The following is a 20,960-nucleotide window of genomic DNA, read 5'->3' as shown; positions in this document are numbered from 1 at the left end:
GCAATTTTGAATGCAGTAGTATCTGTTTTCTGCTGTTTCAGTCACTGTAATTTTCTACATAGTAATTTGAGCCTGATTTGTTTATTCTCTTTCTGTGTGTGTTTGGGATCGTGGTCTGTTGGACCTGAGGTTTGAACTAACTGATGTTGTAGGAGTTGGACTGAGGCTGTAGATCTTGAAGACGCAGTACCAGCTGCAAAGCATGGAGGCGTTTTCATTTTACTGTGGGTGTTTTACTACCACAGGAACGGAGAATTAGCAAAAAGTGGGCGGAATAACGACAAACGACTGTGTCCGAATTCTTCTGTCAAACATTGTTTAGATGGTTACAATGGAGGCACAGTACAGCATAGGAATGGGAAAATTAACAAATAATTTTAATTTTACTGACAACTGACTCCAATGTGGGCCTTTATGTTTGAAGTGCCTTTGATGGGCAAACATATTTTTTCTTTTAAAATGTTTCCTTTAAATTGTGTTTATAGCACTTAAACAGCTGTTCAAAATTTTTTTTTGTCATACATTTTAGATTTTTGGATCAAGAAAACAGCCCATTTCCAAAATACAACAGGGCACACTGCATTCAAATTCTGTTTTTAAGAGAGCTGTGGGTGACAGCATTTTGTTGTTAAAACCTTCTTGCTTTTGAAATTGCTTATTTGAGTTGAAAAACAAAATATAAATCAAGATTTATTTATATTTCACGGTTTTGGCTTCTACGGGCTTCAATAGGTGGCACTAAGATACATTTGACCTTTAGACAAAGAGATTACAAGTGCTGAAAAATATTTCTAATGATCAACCAAATGGATTGTTTCAGATTAGGTAAAAAAACAAAAGTCTTCTTCTTAATTTTACTTCACCTTTCTTTTCTTCTTTTCGGCTCCCTAAGCCTCGCTGAACACCATCTGCGGCCACTCACCGACTCCGTTTGGACAAACTCTCCTTATTGTGCTTCATCCGAGCACAAATACAAATTTCTCTGCACCATGCGTGGCCCCACTACTGCCACCGTTGCTATGGTGACTACAATGCATGTTTGAATTAAGCATTATATTACAGCAACTGCAACACTCTCTCACCATCTGAGCTTCTCTTTTTCCATCCTCCTCTATCTGCTCTGCTCCCTGCTTCTGTAGCAGAGTGTGCAGGCTGCTGAGGAAATGAAGATATTTGGTGTGGACAGTACCCGGGATGGCGTATGTACAGTAGATGTGCAGCTGCGGCATTGGGGCTTGTGTGTGATCTAGGGAGTTATGGCTCTAGAGAGCCGCTTTCAGTGTTAGCTGGCTGGTCTTAGAGTGAGCTGACTGAGTGATTGACAAGAAATTTGGTTTCTTTTAGATGTTATCCTGTAAAGATTGCTGATGGGCTGTGGCTTTCCCGATACTATCTTGCTGCATGATATTTTGCTGTTACTGCTAAATTGCCTGCTCTCTTTCCAGTTTAGTTATGCACAATATTTAATTACATTTATTTTGAAGCCTACAACTTTGCGGTTTGGTTTTTGAATCCATTGTTTGGCAGATATGATTTACTGCCTCGCCTGGGAATTAATAGCCCAGTTGCCTTGTGTGTTTGTGTGTGTAGTGAGCTTGGAAGATTCCCAAGGGCTCTTGTAATGTAAAGGCTGCAGCGTATCATTTTCCTTAGCCATTAAATTTGCTGTCATCTCTTTGTCTGTCGACCCTCGTGTCGTTATGTCTTCCCTCAAGGAGTTTTCTTTGTGCGAGAGCAGGCATGTGAGTGTAAACTGAAATGTTAATGTGTTTCTATCAATTGCACATCTGCTAAATTCAAGGCAGGCAGTATATTAAAGGGAAGATGGATGAGTTGCTCCCTCTCCTTTATGCACACATTGCACTTATGCCTACTATTGTAGCAGACAAATTGTGTTGTTCTGTGTTTAATGGAAGGATTCAAACAGCTCGGGATGCTACAGAGAAGAGTGACTTGTTCATTTACTGCCAATGGGCTCCTCAACAGAGGGACATTCTGGCAGCACAAAAATTACAAACCGGAAAGTTGCGAAGAAAGACACATTAATAAGCCATCAGAGAAAGAGAGAAACATGAAGAAGTTGAGCTTCAGCCGCAGCGTGAACAAGTGCGAGACTTCCAGTTCCCTCGATTACACGCAAATCAAAGCAATGAAAACCAGATGGGCTGGCCGACTGGGGGACGCCAAGAGGGCACTGAGTCGCAAAGCTAAAGGATTTTCATCCACAGCAACATCATCCTCAACTCCATGCCTTGTCTCCACAGCTCCCCCTCCACCCAAGAGAGCTCCCAGCACCACCCTGACGCTGCGCTCCAAGTCCATGACGGCTGAGCTGGAGGAACTGGGTGAGTGCCTAAGAACTGGCAAACAAACTCAACACTCTCTTCCTCCTTTTCTTTCGTGTTTTCTACTTGACTCTGTCATTAAAATGTGGCGTGTCTCCTAACTTTTAGAATAGTCACTTGTGTCGCCTTGTTCTTGTCATTTTCCCTCCTCTGCTGACGCTATCTTTTTCCCACCAAGCTTCTGCTCGGAGAAGACGAGGAGGTGAGTCTGAGGCAAGAATTTGACACTTCTCTGAGCGTCATAATTATGACTTATCACTGCTGTGTCATTAGAGCAGTGCGGATTTGGACCAGAGGCAGTTTTTGATCTGAGCCATTTGAGCAGTTGCCCAGGGCAGCATTAGAAAAGGGTGCACCAGACAGTAAAATATAAACCAGTTGTGCCCTGAAGTTTTTTATTGCTGTTGTGCATGTGCATTGAGGTAGGCTTCCCGTGCTTGCTGCTGTTATTTTCAGCTGTAAGGAGCGATAGAAGAGGGGAATCATTTATGCAAGAATTTCACTGATTTGGACAACAGAACACCTAAACTGCGCTGCCTTTCTTTGTTCTCCTCTGTGTTTTTTCACCTCTTGGTTCCAGAGAAGAGAACTAGCAAACATTTACAAGTCATTTTCACTCAAAACACAAATCAAGATTTCACACTGTAGCATGGAGCTATGTTATGGATATTGTCTTTTCATTCTCTTCCATTGACATCTATGTCGGAGACTATGATAAAACATTTCCGTGGTCTTATATCTTAGCATTTAGTTCTGGCTCATTTCCTTTTCAACAGAAAGACTAGATGAGATGTTGGCATCGCAGGAATCTATGTTGCATTCTCAGCCCCCGGAGGCAGATTACAGAGCAGCCACTGTCAAACAACGGCCTACCAGCAGGAGAATAACACCAGCAGAGATCAGTGTGAGTGAACCTACACACAGCACACCTCCAGACAGCTCTATGTGCCATGCTGCTCTACATACCAATTCTATCTGAAATACACTGTTTTTGGTGTTTGGACCCCTACAAAGTTCTTCTGGTTTTTTTTTTTTTTCTTTTTGTCACGCTTTAATGATTCAAATTAGAAAATACATTTTAAAATTGGATAAAAATTAAACAAGTACATACAAAAATCAGTTTTCCAAAGGATTTTATTTATTAAGGACAAAATCTTACCAATGCAATCTGCTGCTGTGGGGAAAACTAGTTGCCCCCTAAACACTATAACTAGATTTTGTCTTGGCACAATATAAATGACTGACAGCAGGAGTTTGTGATAATTGATAATGACTTTTTAGCATCATAACTGAAGAATTTTCCTCCACAGTTACAGGCTATTTCTGCGATAACTCATAGAGATCTTACTGAAGTTTCTTTAAAGTGGCTTTGATTACACTGTCAGTTCTGAATTTTGTGGTGCAGTCACTGTTTGAGAGACAAGGGATGACGCTACATGGAGGTCTGCACCCGGGTATCGAGAGGGGTGACATACCAGTCCCTAAAGGCATGTCCAGGACCAAGTCTTTTGGTAAAACATTCATTCATGGTTTTCTTAATTAAATTACAAAGACACTTTATTTTGTTCATACAAAATTTATGGAAAATAATCATTTCAAACAAAGTAACATCAAACACATTAAATCTTCTGGTTTTGATAAGAAATTAAGAATATGGTAATACCATGAATAATTTAAGCTCATTTTGATTTCAAAACAGTATTGAGTCCAGAAGGGGCTGCAAGATGTCCAAGCAAGTGCAGTAAAAAGTGTGAAAATTTGAAAGCATGCTTTTACTCGATAATGAAAATTGTAATAAAATTTCCAGCACAAAGACAAGTAAATATTAATAAATGTGAAACTGTATAAATGTTGCCCTTTCAAAAGGAGGTGTGAGCAAATTCATATAAAACAGGGCTTAGTGCAAAAACCCTCAAAATATCTAGTTTCGCTCACAATTTTTGGTGGCTCTCATACAGCTGTCTACATGTTATATCAAAGAGTGTAAACAAACATCTGTAAAATAAATAAAAACACTTTTAATAAACATAGTTGTAATCTATATTTACCGTCCAAGTAGTAGGTGCCTATAAAGCAGTTTTATCACAGTGTTCTGTAGAAAATGAACAGAAACCCTAGAAAATGTAAGGTTTAGTATGTGCAAATGTTTTGCTTTTGTGATAAATACAGATGGATTTGTTGACTCTCAAAACAACTTTAACAGTATTTAATATTTTGTAAAAAATGTGTCATAAGATGTTTTGTTAAGGAATCATAAATCATAAATCGAGCTGGTTTCCAGTTGAAAGCCATTTGTTGTACGTACCTAACTGTGAACTTGGTAATTTAAAATAAATTTTTCTTTGATCGTAACCTGTGCCACATAATTGAATAACCTGTCCCTTTCCCTCCGTCAACAGGTGCCACAGAAGAGGATAGACTGTCTGCACTTGCAGGCGAGCACAGATTTCCACGTAGTTCCTCTATGACAGACAGCCTCCGAGACCACTCACAACCCCATCCTATCCCTCCACCTCCTCAGATGGCACCTCCTCCTCCTCCTTACTACTTTGACACGGGTCCCCCTCCAGCTTTTTGCCCTCCTCCTCCCCCATCTCGGACCCAAAGTCAAGGCCATGAGCCTGGAAGCCGTTCCAGCTTCAAGCCATCCTCTTTGGACCTGCCTTACGAAGGCGCTCAGCGGCAAGCTACACACATCGAGAGACAGAAGAAAGCTCGCTCAATGATCATCCTACAGGACTCCTCCCATCTACCTGTAGAACCTACAGAAATTCCCCGTCCTGCTGCTACTCCACCAGAGCGAATCAAAAGAAAGGGAAGGGTAATTGACAACCCTTACGCAAATGTGGGTCAGTTCAGCATTGGACTATTCACACCCACAAAGCCCCAAAGAAAGAAAAGTCCTTTGGTGAAACAGCTACAGGTAGGTTGTATCTTAATAATGATTTCATTTTTATTCTTAAAACATGCCAAAGGATTTCTGAGATTAAATCTTCCTTTGCATTTCTCCAATGGTAGGTAGAAGATGCACAAGAAAAGGCTAGCCTAGCCTTAGCTGCTGCCCACTCGCGAGAGAGCTCACCCTCAGGACGACACCCACATGGGCACACGCACACCAGCCGTGTCGACTACTACCAGCAGCAGCTCATGGCTGAACGAGAGCGATTGCGAGCCCAAGGAGAGATGATGTTTCAGGGTAAAGGCCCATTTGCTGCTGCTATTGCTGGAGCAGTAAAAGATCGTGAACGTCGCCTTGAAGAGCGGAGAAAATCCACTGTCTTCCTTTCTGTTGGGACCATGGAAGGGTCACCTACAACAAGCCCTGACTCCCCCTCTTTGACTCAGTCTCATTCCATCGATGAACGGCTGTTAACTCGAGAGCTTGGACAGCTTCCCCCCCCTGCCTTGGCTCTGAGCCCCTTAGCTAGCGGGACCACCTTTATCCATCCACTCACAGGAAAGCCTCTGGACCCAAATTCACCACTAGCTCTTGCGCTGGCCGCAAGGGAGAGAGCACTGACCTCTCAGAGTCAGTCCCCAACTGGCAGCCCAGAGCCTCGGACTAAACAAGAGCGAGTAGGCCAGGTTGTAATGTTCTCTGACACTCAGACCAAAGAGTCTCCACATGGGGATGGAGTAACTGCATCTCCCCCTTTTTCACCTAAAAGCGCCAAGGCAGCGGGGTATGGCACATCATCCTCCCCAGCTAATATTTTGGCTCCTCAAGCCATCAAACCACAGTGGACGACATCATCATCATCTATATCATTCCGTCAAGAGATGGAAGCTAGAATTGAGGAGAGAAAGGAGGAAAAGAGACTAGAGGATAAAAAAAGCATGTTGATCAGCATTATGGATACATCACAGCAGAAGACAGCTGGGCTGATCATGGTTCATGCAACCAGCAATGGTCAGGCTGTTGGGATGGGGTCAGGGATTGAACAGAAACCTGTGCCTACAACCATAGAGCCCAGTAAATCACAGAGTCCACGGGCTAAATCCCCCATTCCCACAGCTCCCCAGCCCCAAACTCAACTCCAGGTTCAGCCTCAAACTCAGCGTCCTGCCAGTCCTGCCCAAGAGAAGACCCTGGCTCAGGGAAGCTCAGAAGAGGATGTGGATGCCTACACAGTCACTTTACCACCGGCTATGTTATCTTCCAGCGATGAGGAAACAAGAGAGGAGCTACGTAAGATTGGGGTGGTTCCTCCACCAGATGAGTTTGCAAATGGGTTGCTGGCCCAGGCACAGGGGATACCAGTATCATCTGCTAAAGCTGCTCTGTCTCCTGCTACACCAGCCACACCGACACCCCAAACTCCCTTAACCCCAACAACCCCAACTGTGACAACCACCCAGCCTCAGCCAGCACCTCCACCCAGTGCAGCAGCTGTCTCAGGGAAAACTTCTGACCCTCTGGAGCCCCCACCAGTGGGCGAGGCTGGTTCTGCAGCTGACTCAGGTGTGGAGGAGGCTGACACGCGCAGCTCCAGTGACAGAGAGAGAGACCACCATCTTGAGACCACCAGCACCGTCTCTACAGTTTCCAGCATGTCTACATTGTCCTCAGAAAGTGGCGAGCCTGCTGACACGCACACCACGCACACCTCCTATGCTGACGGGCAGACTTTTGTTCTTGACAAGCCGCCAGTGCCTCCGAAGCCTCGACTCAAATCCCAGATAGGAGGCAGTAAAGGCCCCGTCACCTTCAGGGACCCTTTGCTGAAGCAGAGCTCTGATAGTGAGCTGCTGTCCCAGCAACAGGCTGCTGCACTGGCTGCTGCAGCAGCTGGTGGAGCTGGGCTTCCTGCAGGTGGTTCCGCCTCAGTTACTGGTCTAGCTCCAACTAAGCCACGCTATCTCTTCCAACGGAGGTCCAAGTTGTGGGGGGATCTGGTAGAACCTCGAGGAACAGGGGTAGGGCTAGGGATTGGGAGTTTGGGCAATCTTGGTGGGCTAGGACTTGGGCTAGGTGCAGATGAGAGCGCAAAACCATCAGTTATGGGAGAGCTTAGTTCACGTCTACAGCAGTTAAGTAAAGACACTAGGTCACTGGGTGAGGAGCCACTGGGAGCCTCTCTTGACCCTGGGAGAAAGTCACCTGTGGCAGGTGCAAGGTAAGCGAATATCAAGAATGTCTTTAGCCCTGAGTGACTCAAGACATTAGAGAATTGCAGCAAAATGAGTTTATTTATGCTGTACTTATCAGTGCAAAGTGCCTAGTTATAGCAGGACAGAATGCATATCAAAGGAGACTGATAGCACTTAGCCACCATTATATTAGTGCTTACTAATTTGTCAGCACTTTTGTTACTCCTTGAATACATGACTTTCTAGTGTCAATTCCTGCTGTATGTTTAGACTTGCTGCACTCACCTAATGTAAATTAATTAGCAGTCTATTGTTGATGGTTTCAAAGATTAGATGTCTCATGCATTGTTGTGAAAATTAGTGGTATGTAGAGATCGCCCGTTCTAAATTTAGTGAAGAACTTACAACCTCCAGTTTTGTGAAGCTTTGACCTGATGATACAGTTTTTAGTAGATTTTTATTTCTCTATAAGAACTGAACTTAGAGGATAAAATAACCACATTTTCCTAGCCTTTTTTGTGTAAGCAGCCAATGGTTTTTTATACTGGGAGCAGACACAAATTTATTAATAAGGATGAGAGAGCAATCATTGTGGAATTGTTTATTTTACAACAACAAAAAAAGATTGGACCTGTTTCTATAGCACCTCATTTGAATAATTATCATGGTTAGCATCCAAGCTACTGCTACTGAGCATTACATCACCAAGTGCAATTAGAAAGCATTGGATCAGGACTCAATGTGTCAAGTGCAAAGTTTGGTGCTGAGGAAAATATGGTGTGGGACTATTTTAGAGGTTAATCTCTACCATTAACAATTAAGCATATCAAAGCATTGTGTGACAGTTTCATGCTCCTAAGGCTATGGGAACATTTTCAAGATGGTCCCTTCCTATTCCAACATCACTGTGCGCTAGTATTCAAAGCACGGTTCATGTAGTGGCTGACAAATTGGGATGAAATATTTCACTGGCTATGCAGTCTTTACTTCTATCCCATAGAAAACCTTTGGGATGAACTAGAAGTGACACTACATCTTGGCCAACGTCAGTGTCTGACCTCACAAGTCAGACACTGACTTGTGAGGTAGAATTGTAGAATTGTCAAAAATTCTCTTAAACACAACTTAACCTTGTAAAAAGCTTTTCTACAAAATTATGAATGACAGTTCACTCATGAACTTGAGTTTTTGCAGGCAGATGACTGAATACTTTCAGCCATATAGTCTAAGGCCTTAGTGTATATCTCACTGATACCAAAACACACTCAGTAATTGTGTCTGAGTGTGGAACACAGTAGTTCTCTTTGTGGCTCTTTCACTAATAAAAACTAGATTTGATTTTAGATTTTGTTTGATCCTGTTATTGCTCTAAGCCAATCAAGCTGAAAACCGTATAACTCTGATCATCAACAGATTCCTTTGTGCATTTATAGATTAGAAGTCTCAAACAAATTCCTACCTTATGCCATTTAGTTCATTTAAACTTCATACAGTGGCACAGAACAAATGGTTCACAAAGCTGCTAGAAGGTTATCTGTGACATCTGAGACACAGTGATGGTTTAGTCTGTTTTCTGTGGGTGTTTTTTCTACTACATACCTAAAAGTGCAATGTAAATCCTTTATATTTCTGCAGATGTGGGGACACCGAAGAAACTAGACCTTAAAGTTATAGACTCTAGGGTAAACCAAATATTTTTTTAATATGCCTTACACAATTACCCTATAAACTAAGCACAATAACATCTAGAAACCTTTAGCAACTTTCTTTATATTTTTCCCTTAAAACATTGTTACCTTGTTTGCATAAAGTTTTACTACATAGGTGTTATGATTGTTATGATTTTTTTGTTTTAGAAATAAGTAGTTTCAAAGGCAGTAGTTTGTCAAGTGCTGTAGTTGTCAGTCACAATCTTTGACCTTTTTATAAAATTTTGTAGTAGTCAATAAACTAGTGTTGTAAAATGTTTCTGTGGGTATAGATTACTCACATACAAATATGTATGCAAAGTAAGATAACTACTAGTGCAAACAATGTAACATGATTCAAGGCATGTACTTACTTACACACTGCTGTGTTTTATTTCTAATCTATGACCCGCTAGTATCTACCCTTCCTAAGTCTTTCCTAAGTCTTTGTTCAAATGTTACACAACACATCCCTCTATCCACTACCCTTTGCAGACATCACAATACAAACTTGTTAAAAACTGAAAATACAGTTTTTCCCCTTATCATTACCACCTTCATGGTATGTAAAGTGATGACTTCAAAGATTTGGGGATGCATTTTTAAGAAGAATTTGAACAGGACTTAAATATAATGGTGTGTTAGTTAAACTTGCTCTTTTCTTATCTATGGAGTTTTACCTTCCCCTGTTACTCACCCAAGCAAAAGGCAAAATCCTAACATTGTCAAAGGTCATTTTTCATAACTGTCAAATAAATGGTGGGATAACTACTTTTCCTTAATGAGAGGTTTGCTTTTGCTGGAAAAAGAATTGCATTATGTGGATTTTTTTTTTTCCTCATCTTGTCAAAAACTCAGATTGTTTCAAGGAACAATTTAAAAATGTCACAAAAAATTTTAGTGTTCACAATAGTAGTGAATACAAACTGAGTTCATAATCAAGAATACCTTTCAGTTTGGGGTTCTATCATTTTTTTTATTTATATAGATAATACTGTACAATTAATGTGGCTCTTTCACACTAATTACAGATTAGTGTTGATGTTATACTTGCATTTCTATGTAATGTTGTGCATATGGAAATATATATTTTTAGCTTGTTTCTTAGAGTTTTAGTTAGGTGTCCACAGAAATGGTTTGGTTTCAGCGTTACCCCACCTCTTGCCCAACGACCACTGCAGATAGACAATCATCCACATGCCTGCACGGATAAGCGAGTAGGATGGATGGATTATTCATCCTTACTGTACACTGATTAATCATAACATAAAAATCCACTGCTTCATAATGTGTAACTCCGCTGTGCTATCAAAGTACATTTTCATTTCAATGAAGTAGAGTGTCATAAAAAAGTTAATTTCAGTAATTCAATTTAAAAAGTGAAAGTCATATATTAACCATTATGTTGTATACTTATTCAATTTATTTTTGATAACTTTAAGTTACACCAAGTGAAACATTCTTTTTTTTTTTACATCTACCTACTTTTATTTTATCCAGCAAAATTCTTGGCAGGTCTGACCATTGTTCAATTGTCATTGATATTCTCCACAAAGAATGTGGGCCATACATGGATTAGTATTCAAGACCTTAACTCTCAAGCCTAATGATGTAAAGTTACGTGGAAGGAATACATGTTTTAGAAAATGTGCAATAACAATAGGGATAGTTTCAGCCTTGAGAAGACTGTAAAGCAAACCCATTAAAAAATTGGCATGGATTTGAATGCCACCACATAAACAAGTCCTCAAGAGATGGGCTGCAGATGTGATACGTGCAGAAGTGTCTTTAAGATGAAACAGAACTTGACTGTTGCTAGTCTGTCATCCAAGGTCTTCTTTTCTAATTAAGGCAAAGTTCACATTTTATTTGTAAATCCAGGTCCTAAAATTTGAAGGCAAAGAAGAATGGAGAAATGCATCATCACCTTAAGATCCTTGAGGTCTTATATGAATGGTCTGCAGTCTGTTTAGCTATGTCATCTATTGGTGTTGACCTATTGTGATTTACCAAATGCTTTACTAATAATATTAGATTATTTTCTAACAAGTTTTATAGAGATGATGGGGGCAATTGGCTAATACTTTCTTCAGTGACAATGGCATCACTGTGCTTGATTAACCAGCATACTTGCCTGACCTAAACCACATGGTGAATCTATCAAGGATTGTGGAGAGAAATATGAGAGACTCTAGACACAACAATGTTCAACACAACACACAACTTGGGATTTCCTAACGCCTCAGCAGTACCACAAGTTATTTGCCTCCGTGGTACATTGCATTGATGCAGTCTTCAGGTCCGGCCAAGCACTAAATGCATACACTGTAGAGTACACAGAAATACACCTCAGTACGCCAACATTTCTGTACTAAAATCCTTATTATTGGTTTAATGTGATATTCACATTAAAGTTCAGTTTTCTGAGGAACTAAACTTCAGTTCATTAGCTGTAAGCTATTGCCATCAAAATGAAAAGACATAATTGAAATATATCGCTGTGTGTAGTAAAGCAATATAACGCATGCGTTTCACTTTTCAATGTGGATTACTGAACAGAATTAACTTTTTGATGATATTCTAACTAATTGAGAGACACCTGTAGCTGTTATTGGACGGGATATTAATACCTGTGGGTATGGTAAGGTCAGCCATTGTACTGGTATCACAGCACTGTTTTGTTTTGTTTTGTTGCGTCCTTTGGGCTTTGAGACGGGGGTCCTTAGGATTGGGTTCATTTTGTCAGTCTACTTAGATACTCTGAATGTTATGTTTTGTTTTTTGTGGGGTCCGAATTTCATTACTGTTGTTAACCAAGGTTCCTAAGGAGCAGATTTTATTGACGGTCAAAGTGACTTGAAAATAGTTAAATAGTTCTGGTTAGTACAAATATTGAGTAGGGAATAGTTTAAAAGTATAAAAATTAGTTCTTGAATTTTGTAGATTGTGAAAAAGGCCACGACTTCAAACACAGCACGTCATGCAACATCTAGTTCAGATTCCTCTCACCCTCCCACCATTTCCATTCTGACAGTTAATTGCCTTTGGCTGTGATAAAAATGATCATACACACCATTATCCCTCTTTCTCTATCACTCTGCATTTACATTTAATCCCTTTCCCCTGCTGGAGGACTTCTCATATATCATTGGTCTCCCAGCACTTCTAATTGTAATGCTACTCCATCTCACACCCTCCACACACCACAATGCTCCATTCTGTCTTTACTGTTTCCCAAACCCTGTATATGATATAACTTTGTTCTAATTTTGTTTCATTTGTGGTGTTTGGTTTTCTTTTTTGAGTTGTTTGTGTACACTACATAGTTTGGTTTGTTTTTCAGTGTTTGTGTTGAGAATGGCCATGGTCCCTGACTGTCTCACTGGTTCACCTTGTATGTTCTTCAAATCATGTTTAAGCTGAAAAGAATTTTATTTGTTCAACATAACATAATAATGAGCACACATCTACAGAGAGCACCATATGCAAATGTTGAGTTTTAGTTTCCATTTTATTTGTAAATAGTCACAAAAGTCCAGAGACATGTGCCTTCAGTTTATTTATTCATTTGGGCTTTTTTGTTTGTTTGTTTGTTTAGTTTTTTGTACAGTGTTTTACATGTGAACAGTGTGCTCATTTCTCTCTCATAAGGTCCACTGATCAGACTTTGTTGTGCTGAGACTTACTCTGCTGCTGTAATTAAGCACACTCACATTTGCAAATCCATCTAAATCCAGAATCAGAACATACCCACACACATACAGAACCTTGAAGGCAGCAGAGTTGGCTAAAGCATATATTGGGTCTGGTTAGCAGGCTGCGTCTCATGGAGTGATGCTAACATTCTCTCCCATTGCTCTCTCTCTGCTCACCTTGCATGCCCCGCCCTGCTGCTCTGATCTGATTGGTCTAGAACTGACTGTGCGCCCAGGAGGGCAGGACAACTGTGTAAGTGTGCATGAAGCTCATCCCGGCCCGTTGGCTCCCTGTAATCTGATCATTTTTTTCCAGCCTGAGCATCCTTTGCTCCATTACATTTTTGTCGTTCGAAAGTCACTCAGAATAAAGCTCCAAACAAATAGAATAGAGGGTTAAAGCCCAGATAAAATGCATGAATGATATTTAGATATATCCTTCTTGCTTCTGCCTGCTTCCACCAGGACAATCTTTCTTAGTTTTAGCTTTGCACTCTCTTCCATCCCTCTTTCTAATCATCTTTCCCTTCATTAGACTAGTCGTAGATAAATCTCAGTCTTTGGTTTTATTGTTCTTTAAAAAGTGTTGAGGTATCTTTATTGAGTACTTCTTGTTGGGCTCCAGATACTGTGTCTGCTGAAGAAGCATAAGATGTTTCTTAAACTCCTTCTAAAGGCTTCACATGGTGAGACTGGGTTGGATGGTCATCTTATCAGGTCTTATCAGGCATAAATAAGCCTTATCCTTTTATAAAATGTGAAGACAGTTTTGTGCATTTTAAATACATCAATGTATTTAAAATGCATTATAATTTGTTGTTTAACGACAATGTTTGCATTGCATTGTTTTCTCCTTTGTGTTTATAAAGGAGAAAACATAAAGTTCAAATTAAACTACTGCCTTCTGTCTCTGAACATGATAGTATGTGGTTTATTTAATGATACAATTGATACAATACAGTGATGCTTGCACTTTCAGGTTAGTGCTTTTCAGATTTTTCTTGTATACCTGCCTGCATTTGTTTGATATTATACCGCTGAGTCGGCATTCACAGAACAGCTTTGTTTATGCTAAAATGAATAACCCATAGTCAAACTTTGCTAATTAGGCAACTTCTGAGAGCATTGGTTACACCACAGTTTTGTAGGGGTACGAGATTAAAGAGGACCCAATAAAGATGCATACCAGACTTCACATTTTTATTTGCTAAAAAAATAAAATAAAATTGCATTTTCTTTTTCCTTATACTTCTTACATATGTGTAAGACCTGCACAATATTACAAAAAAATATATATATATGACATGTGAATAATGGTGAATGTTTTGAATGAATGAAATGGCTAGCAAAAAAGAAAATTAAATAAAAAGTGTTAATGTCTTTGTGCTTTGGGTTCATAGGAAATCTGGACCCCAGAGTGCCTGAATGCATCATCAATTTAAGTTCCTTGAGGTCTTGTCTAAAGACCTCAAGGACCTTATTGTGGTCCAGGCAGTCTCAGAATTATACGCAAACTGTGTACAGTGATATTTCAATAAAAATACATTTGTCACATATATGCGGCACAACTCTGTGACATAAAATCCCAATTAAATACGCTGAACTTTGTGATTATTAATGTGATAAATATGGAAAAGTGATGACGGGGAATGAATACTTTTGACATCAAAACTTGGTCTCTTTCTTCAAAGTTATCTGTAATTGTTTGTTATTGACAATTTTAAAACTCTGTGTCTCCACCAGACTTTTTAGCAGCCTAGGCGAGCTCCACACCCTTTCCCAGAGAAGCTATGGAACCACATACACCATCCGCCCCGGCAGCCGTTACCCCGTCACCAGACGGGCACCCAGCCCAGGCTCAGGCTCACCTGATCGGGGCGACCTCTTTGGACGATTCTCAGGCTTCGGCCTGCCAACCTCACCAACTACACCGCCACAAACCATTCTCAAGTCCTCTAGTCTCAGCTTACCCCAGGAGCCTAAAGAGGTGCGCTTTGTGATGAGGAGCTCCAGCGCACATTCTCGCTCTCGCTCTCCATCACCTTCCCATTCCCCTGGATTAGGTTCCCCACTTTTAGCCCTCCGACCCTTTCACCAAAAACCCCTCCACCTGTGGAACAAGTACGATGTTGGAGACTGGCTTGAGAGCATCAACTTGGGAGAGCACAGAGCGGGGTTTCAGGAACATGAGATCGAAGGCTCTCACCTCCCGGCTCTAACCAAGGATGACTTTGCAGAGCTGGGAGTGACACGGGTCGGACACCGTATGAACATTGAGCGAGCGCTGAAACTGCTGCTGGAGAGCTGACCCTTACCCTGAAAAAGAGCAAGAGGAAAGAAAGACACAAGTCTGAATTAGATGAAAATAAGGGATCCACTGAACACACTCCTCTGTTACTCCAGCTGCTTTTATATTCAGTATTAAAATGTTCATCTGTGGTTCCTAGTGACACTTTCTGTTCTGCATTAATACCCCGCACCTGGCAATGCACTAAAGAGGCAGAGGCAATACCCATACAATGTACATTCATCCCTTTTTTTTCTTACCCCCTACTCACTTTATGGCTCCAGCTTCTTGCCTGGAGCAAATCAGACTCGACATCCCAAAAGAGATAGCTGAGAGCTCCAATTAGATCATTTGGTTTCTGAAAAGTTACGTTCTTTCCTTAATGACACCCACACTTTCTCACTGCACCCTCTCTACCTCTCTCCCCTCTCGTATTAGGCCTCTGAAAGCCTTCGGCAGTTTGAGTAAGAGAGGAGGAGGAAGGATTCTCGTTCCAAACAGAAAACTCAGTTGCCTTTCAAAAATATTTCTACTGAAATCAACTCTGATGAACACAGTGCTATGGAAATAGCAGCTCTGAAAAGGTGTGTCTTCTGAATACCTGCTATCGTTTTTAAACTGAAGACTTTTAAGCCCAGAGGTGGAGCTCCGCAGGAGGAAAAACCCCCTCTGCCTTGGTACCAAGACTGTGCAATCTATAATATTTGGAGAATGTTTAACCAACACTCGTGGCTTTTTTCATAATTAATTTTTTGATTTTCCAAAGGGAATATTATATATATTACTATTATATGGCATAATATAATATATATGTATCTACGTATAGCTTTCAGATGAAAAGACATTATTGCAAAGAAAAGATGTATCAAATGAATTTGCAGCTGTTTTTGGTTTTAGTATAGAAAACAGAAAGAGGTCTTTAAATCTAATCCACCAATAGTTTACTCATTTCTACCATACATATATATACATATAAATATATATATATATTTGAAAGAAAACAAGATATAAATACAGAAAAATTAATTTTTTTATCATACCTACAGAAATTTCCGTGTGATCACCTTTCTTGAGGCATAGCATAACGAGTTGCTTTATGTTGTCGTACGTTTTTATTTTGTTTATGGTCTTCCGTCACTCTAAAGGGCATCCCGTAATGTGAGGCTAAGACCCCAGCTGAAACCCATCCCTACTGCTTCAGTCTCAAATTTTCGTCAGAGGGGACTAAAGAGCCAAATAATTAATTAAAATTAGTTTTAAGTTGTTGTTTTTTTTTTTTTTGTTTTTTTTTTCCTTTTAAGGTTTGACATAATTGATTTACAAAGCAAAACACACAATATTCAACAAAGGCATGGGCCAGAATGAAATTCTGTTGGTGAGATAACCATACAAAAAATGATTCAGTTTGACTCTCAGAAGTTGAAATCTCCAAGTTTTGACTTTGAAAAGTTAACGGAAAAGTCAGTTTTTTCAATCCTCAGAAGCCAACACAGATGCCACAGTTCTTTTAAAATTATGAAGGTTTATATCCAATGAAATATTTTCACACACACACAACCTCCTGACAACATAAATCTTTATCAAGCAGGTGTATAGTTTCTTCAGCAGTGGGGTTGGGAAAGACAGTAAAAGGTCTTAAAGAAAATTCAGCATTTTACAACCTGAATGTGCAGCTGCTTTCTTTTTAGTGAGTGAAATATTACCATCCAGAACTATTAAAAATAAACCAGGTTGTAAAACAGAGGGGGAAAAAAAGCTGAATTTTCTTTTAACAATACAAAATCTGCAATTGTACTCATGAGCAGCTTCAGCTGGCAGTGAGAACCAGTGAGTTTTATTCATGCTACAAAGGGAAAATGAAAATAAAGCATTTTGGCATTCTAGCTGTCTTCTTTTCTGACAGAATGCCAGGAAATGTCTGATACCACTAAAAACCTCTGCTCATCAGAAGCATTCAGCCAAGGCACTTTCACTTGGCAAAAACTTGTGTGCATCTTTCTTCCCTTGTCCTTTCTGAAAAGCAGGCAGTGAACAAAATCATTATATAGGAGCTGTAGGAATAGCACTCACTGCCTCACTGTGACCTCACTTTCCTTTTACCTGCAGTGTTAAGTTCTCCTTTCTTTCTTTTATCCTTTCTTTCTTCTGTTGCTGATTTGTTACCTTCGGCCACTGTGGGTAGATTTTGTAGCGTGTGGAACATCATAATTTACTCATTTGAATTTTAGAGTGGTGGGGAAGAAAAAATACATCTCCTGCCCGTTCTGAACATACTTACACTTGTAAAAAAAAAAAAAAAAGAACAAACTACAAATATTTGCTTTTTTAAATCACAAGCAATGTATATATAATAGATTTCCTATAAATTTTTGAAAAGTATATAGATCTATATATGAATGTTTGGCATATATGCATAGTTAACCACCTGTGGAAAAGGTGAGCAGATTTTATTCTTTCTATGAACTCTTGAACTTTTGAACTCTGAACTATGAACTAGGGGATGATTTGCACAAAACAAGGTGACAAGGTGCTAACATAAAAGCCACCCATCGTCCAAGCGCATGAGTGCATCTGGATTCCCTGAATCTCTCTGTGTGCTTGTTCCTCTTCACCGTGCGCGTGTGAATGAGTGCGCATGTGTGCAAATGCTTGTTTTTGTTTTGTTGTTTTTTTTTTCACGTCTGTGTAATTTGTTTGGGAGTGAGATGCAGAGAATGCATGCGACCGTGAGAGTGCGGTTAATTGTTGGGGTTTACATCTTTGGCGTTAGTCCACTATAGCCTTACTGTACCATCAGAGATTGCCGGCTGTGGCTGTGTCACATAACAACACAGACACAAACACGCATACACACACACACACACACACACACAGAAAAATGCACACGCATTCACACTGAAGCTCATCGTTGTGTATTGTGTTTTTGTCCAGAGTTATATCTTCAAAAAGTGGACTGTTCTGCCCAAGAGGGAGAGACAGACAGACAGAGAGAGATAAGCAAAACACTGTCAAATTTTCTACTCCTGAGTCAAGACTAGAAGATCTCACCTTGGAACTGCATAGGTGCTTCTTATGCAGTGTCACTAATTCTGTACAGACTTTCCAAAATGGCATTTCCACTCCGCTGCACTCTGTCTGGCAGCTCTCCTTTTTCCTTTTTCAGACTTTCAGATTCTGAGTTTTGAATATGTTATATGCGATGATCCAGTAAGGAACAAACAACACAAAAAAATTGTGCCAAAAAGTAACTTAACTGTGTATTTGTCTTTTGCTTTAGGACTATCTTAGTTGCAGCACTCTTAAGCTGTTATGTATTACGACAATATGGTGCCATCTCCTGGTAATCTTGAGAACTGATATTTTTTGGATCCTTTGGTATTTTTCTGCAGGTGGAAGTACATGTGCATCTCAAATAAGATCATTGAAAGGTTTAGTCATTTCTGTTATTCCTTTGAAAAAGTGAAACTCATGTTCTATCTAGCCTTATTACACACAGGTTGACATAGTTCAAATGTTTAGTTCGGTTACATTTTATGATTGTGGCTCATAGATTAAAGAAAATTCCCAATTTTTTTTTTCTTTTTTTAAAGTGAAAAAGTTATATAAAATCAAAACAATGAAAGTAATTTTAGGCAGAAATGTCAGGTTGGTGTACAACATATGCATTCAATATCTGGTTGGGGCTTACTTTGGATTTCTTATGAGCCACTGCATCAGTGCTGTGTGACTTGGAGGTGATCTGCCTGTATGTGTTAATAGAGGGTTTCAGTCTGTTGTTGGGTCTGATCTTCCTCATGATGAAACCTCATAGATAATGTTACTTAGGTCCAGTACAGTGATATCATGCTCATTAAACCAAGTGCTGGTACTTTTATGGTTTAGGATTTGGATAGAAGCCATGTTCTGTTGGAGAATGAAATCAACAGAGAGAAGCATGTAATGTAACAAATATCATGGTAGAAGGATGCTCTCGCGTTGGACTTGATAAAACCTTAACAATCAGCATCTATAGACGACATGTGTCTCTAAGTCAGCTTCACCTCAAGCTGTTGAATCTAGTTTAATAGCTCTCAAGCGACATTTTGTTCATTAGGTGCAAGGTATAATCAACAAAATTGCAAGAGGCAAACTTGAATTATGTCCCGCTGTGTGTAATGAATCAACATAATAAATGGGTTTTAGTTCTTCATCTAACTTTTTAAAACAAACTTTTCAATAAAATAATTTACTGAGATGCACTTTTATTTCATACTTCATAGTCACAGGCTATATAGATGTCTCCATATAGATTTACATATATACAGCCTGTGTATTTCTACTTGCTTAGACATCTGTCCTTAAATTATGTGACGTAGCAACACAGTTACATAATTTGAATGATAACAGTTATTGTTCCCAGAAAATAGTCTGATCTCAGACACAGGCTGGCCTGATTAGAGCATCGGTTGAGTTGGGTTGTAGTGGAAGTTGTAGTGGAAGTTTTGTAGTGGAAGTTTACTTTGCTGCTCATCTAAAGACATTTAGATGAGCAGCAAAACAGACTGACACATCAATAGGTCAAATAAGAGGTAGGCTCTATTCTATATTTCTTAACAAAGCACAATCTACACAGTTGAAGAGAAGCATTGTGACTTTTCTTTAAAAAATTAAAAAAAAATCTCCCTGGTACCTGTCGACACACTGGAACCAGTGATCTTATCATCAGAGGGTTTGTTTCTTTCATTGTTGGTTTTCTCCTTGTTTGCACTGTGAAGTTTAGAACGGTGGATATGTCACTGCAACGCCTCAGCCTTGACTCACTTGGGAACATCCCCTTCTCGGCTTCTAATCACCAGGCAAGTCATCTCCAACTTCTCTTCCTCTGGACGTGAATATCTGATACATAAGAGCCTATGCTAACAGCCCAAGCTAACCAGAGGCTACTAAGTCTTCTCCATGTAAAAAAAAAAAAATCAAGGGCGATGGTAAAGACTGAGGCAAGATGTGAGACGTTGCCCTGGATATCTCCACCACAGAGATATATGTTTGTTATATTATGTAATAAATTTATAATTAAAACATGAGGTGGCATATTTTTGTTCCTGCTTTAGTGTCTCATTAGTGGAAATGAATCAGTGATGTCTTTGGCTCAAAAGACACTTAAATATGCTGTTTTTTCTTCAACATTATCACCATTATAGAAATGGCCAAATAATGTTAAGGAAGCTGACAGGAAACAGCCAAACAGTTATGAGTTAAATGGCATCCAAAAACCTGAAGATCTACAAACAAAATGTTATTTAAATAAATCATTTAGTGATATTGACTCAATTGCAGATATGTACATGTTCATATATTAATCTCTGGGTTGTTTGAAATGTGTTTTTGTTTTTTTACATAAAATCAAATAAATATTTTTTTCTCCCAACACTAACATTAGATGGATAAGTCTATATTGTTTTTTTTAATTACAAGATACATGCAAACTTACACAATAACATTTAGTAAAGTCAACATTATTTTTTTCTAATGCTCTGATGTCAGTTAAATTAAAATGAACATCAGTTCTGCCAAAAGCAATGGCAAAGGTTTGAACCAAAATTATGCCAACAATTAGTAAAAGCTTTGGTTAGAAACCTTTATTCTATGCTTTGTTAAAAAATATTTCCCCAGATTTTTCCTTTTTTGTCATACGTCAGTGTTTCATATCATCACACATTTACATCCATGTGGACCTCATTCTAATCTTGAAGGAACACGAAGGGAGCAGGCAAAAATGTCTCCAAAACCTCTGGTTAGCTTAAAGAATGCAAAAAGTTGTCAGAATTTTATTTTACTTCAAAATGTCAAATGAGTTAGAAAACATCTGTTTTCT

The 20,960-nt window shown here is 39.5% G+C and overlaps 1 protein-coding gene across 3 annotated transcripts in view; it reads left to right on the top strand.

Annotated features, from left to right (window-relative positions):
* The window catches only part of shank3a (SH3 and multiple ankyrin repeat domains 3a), a 151,692-nt gene extending 131,179 nt beyond the window's left edge, over positions 1-20,513 (top strand). For 2 of the 3 annotated variants that reach the window (XM_055035577.1, XM_055035569.1), the window contains 7 exons: positions 2,265-2,345; positions 2,524-2,547; positions 3,122-3,249; positions 3,751-3,856; positions 4,745-5,272; positions 5,368-7,462; positions 14,563-20,513. In XM_055035577.1, the coding sequence (XP_054891552.1) occupies positions 2,265-2,345; positions 2,524-2,547; positions 3,122-3,249; positions 3,751-3,856; positions 4,745-5,272; positions 5,368-7,462; positions 14,563-15,127 (3,527 nt within the window). In that variant the 3' untranslated portion in view covers positions 15,128-20,513. The remainder of the gene's footprint in view (positions 1-2,264; positions 2,346-2,523; positions 2,548-3,121; positions 3,250-3,750; positions 3,857-4,744; positions 5,273-5,367; positions 7,463-14,562) is intronic. The other variant, XM_055035584.1, reaches the window with a different exon arrangement.
* The last annotated feature ends 447 nt before the right edge of the window (positions 20,514-20,960 follow it).

Source organism: Poeciliopsis prolifica, unplaced genomic scaffold, assembly GCF_027474105.1.
Source record: "Poeciliopsis prolifica strain line A6 unplaced genomic scaffold, Auburn_PproV2 SCAFFOLD001, whole genome shotgun sequence".
NCBI classification, from domain to species: domain Eukaryota; kingdom Metazoa; phylum Chordata; class Actinopteri; order Cyprinodontiformes; family Poeciliidae; genus Poeciliopsis; species Poeciliopsis prolifica.
The sequence above is the reverse complement of the archived record's forward strand: the minus strand, read 5'-3'. Positions and strand labels throughout refer to the sequence as shown.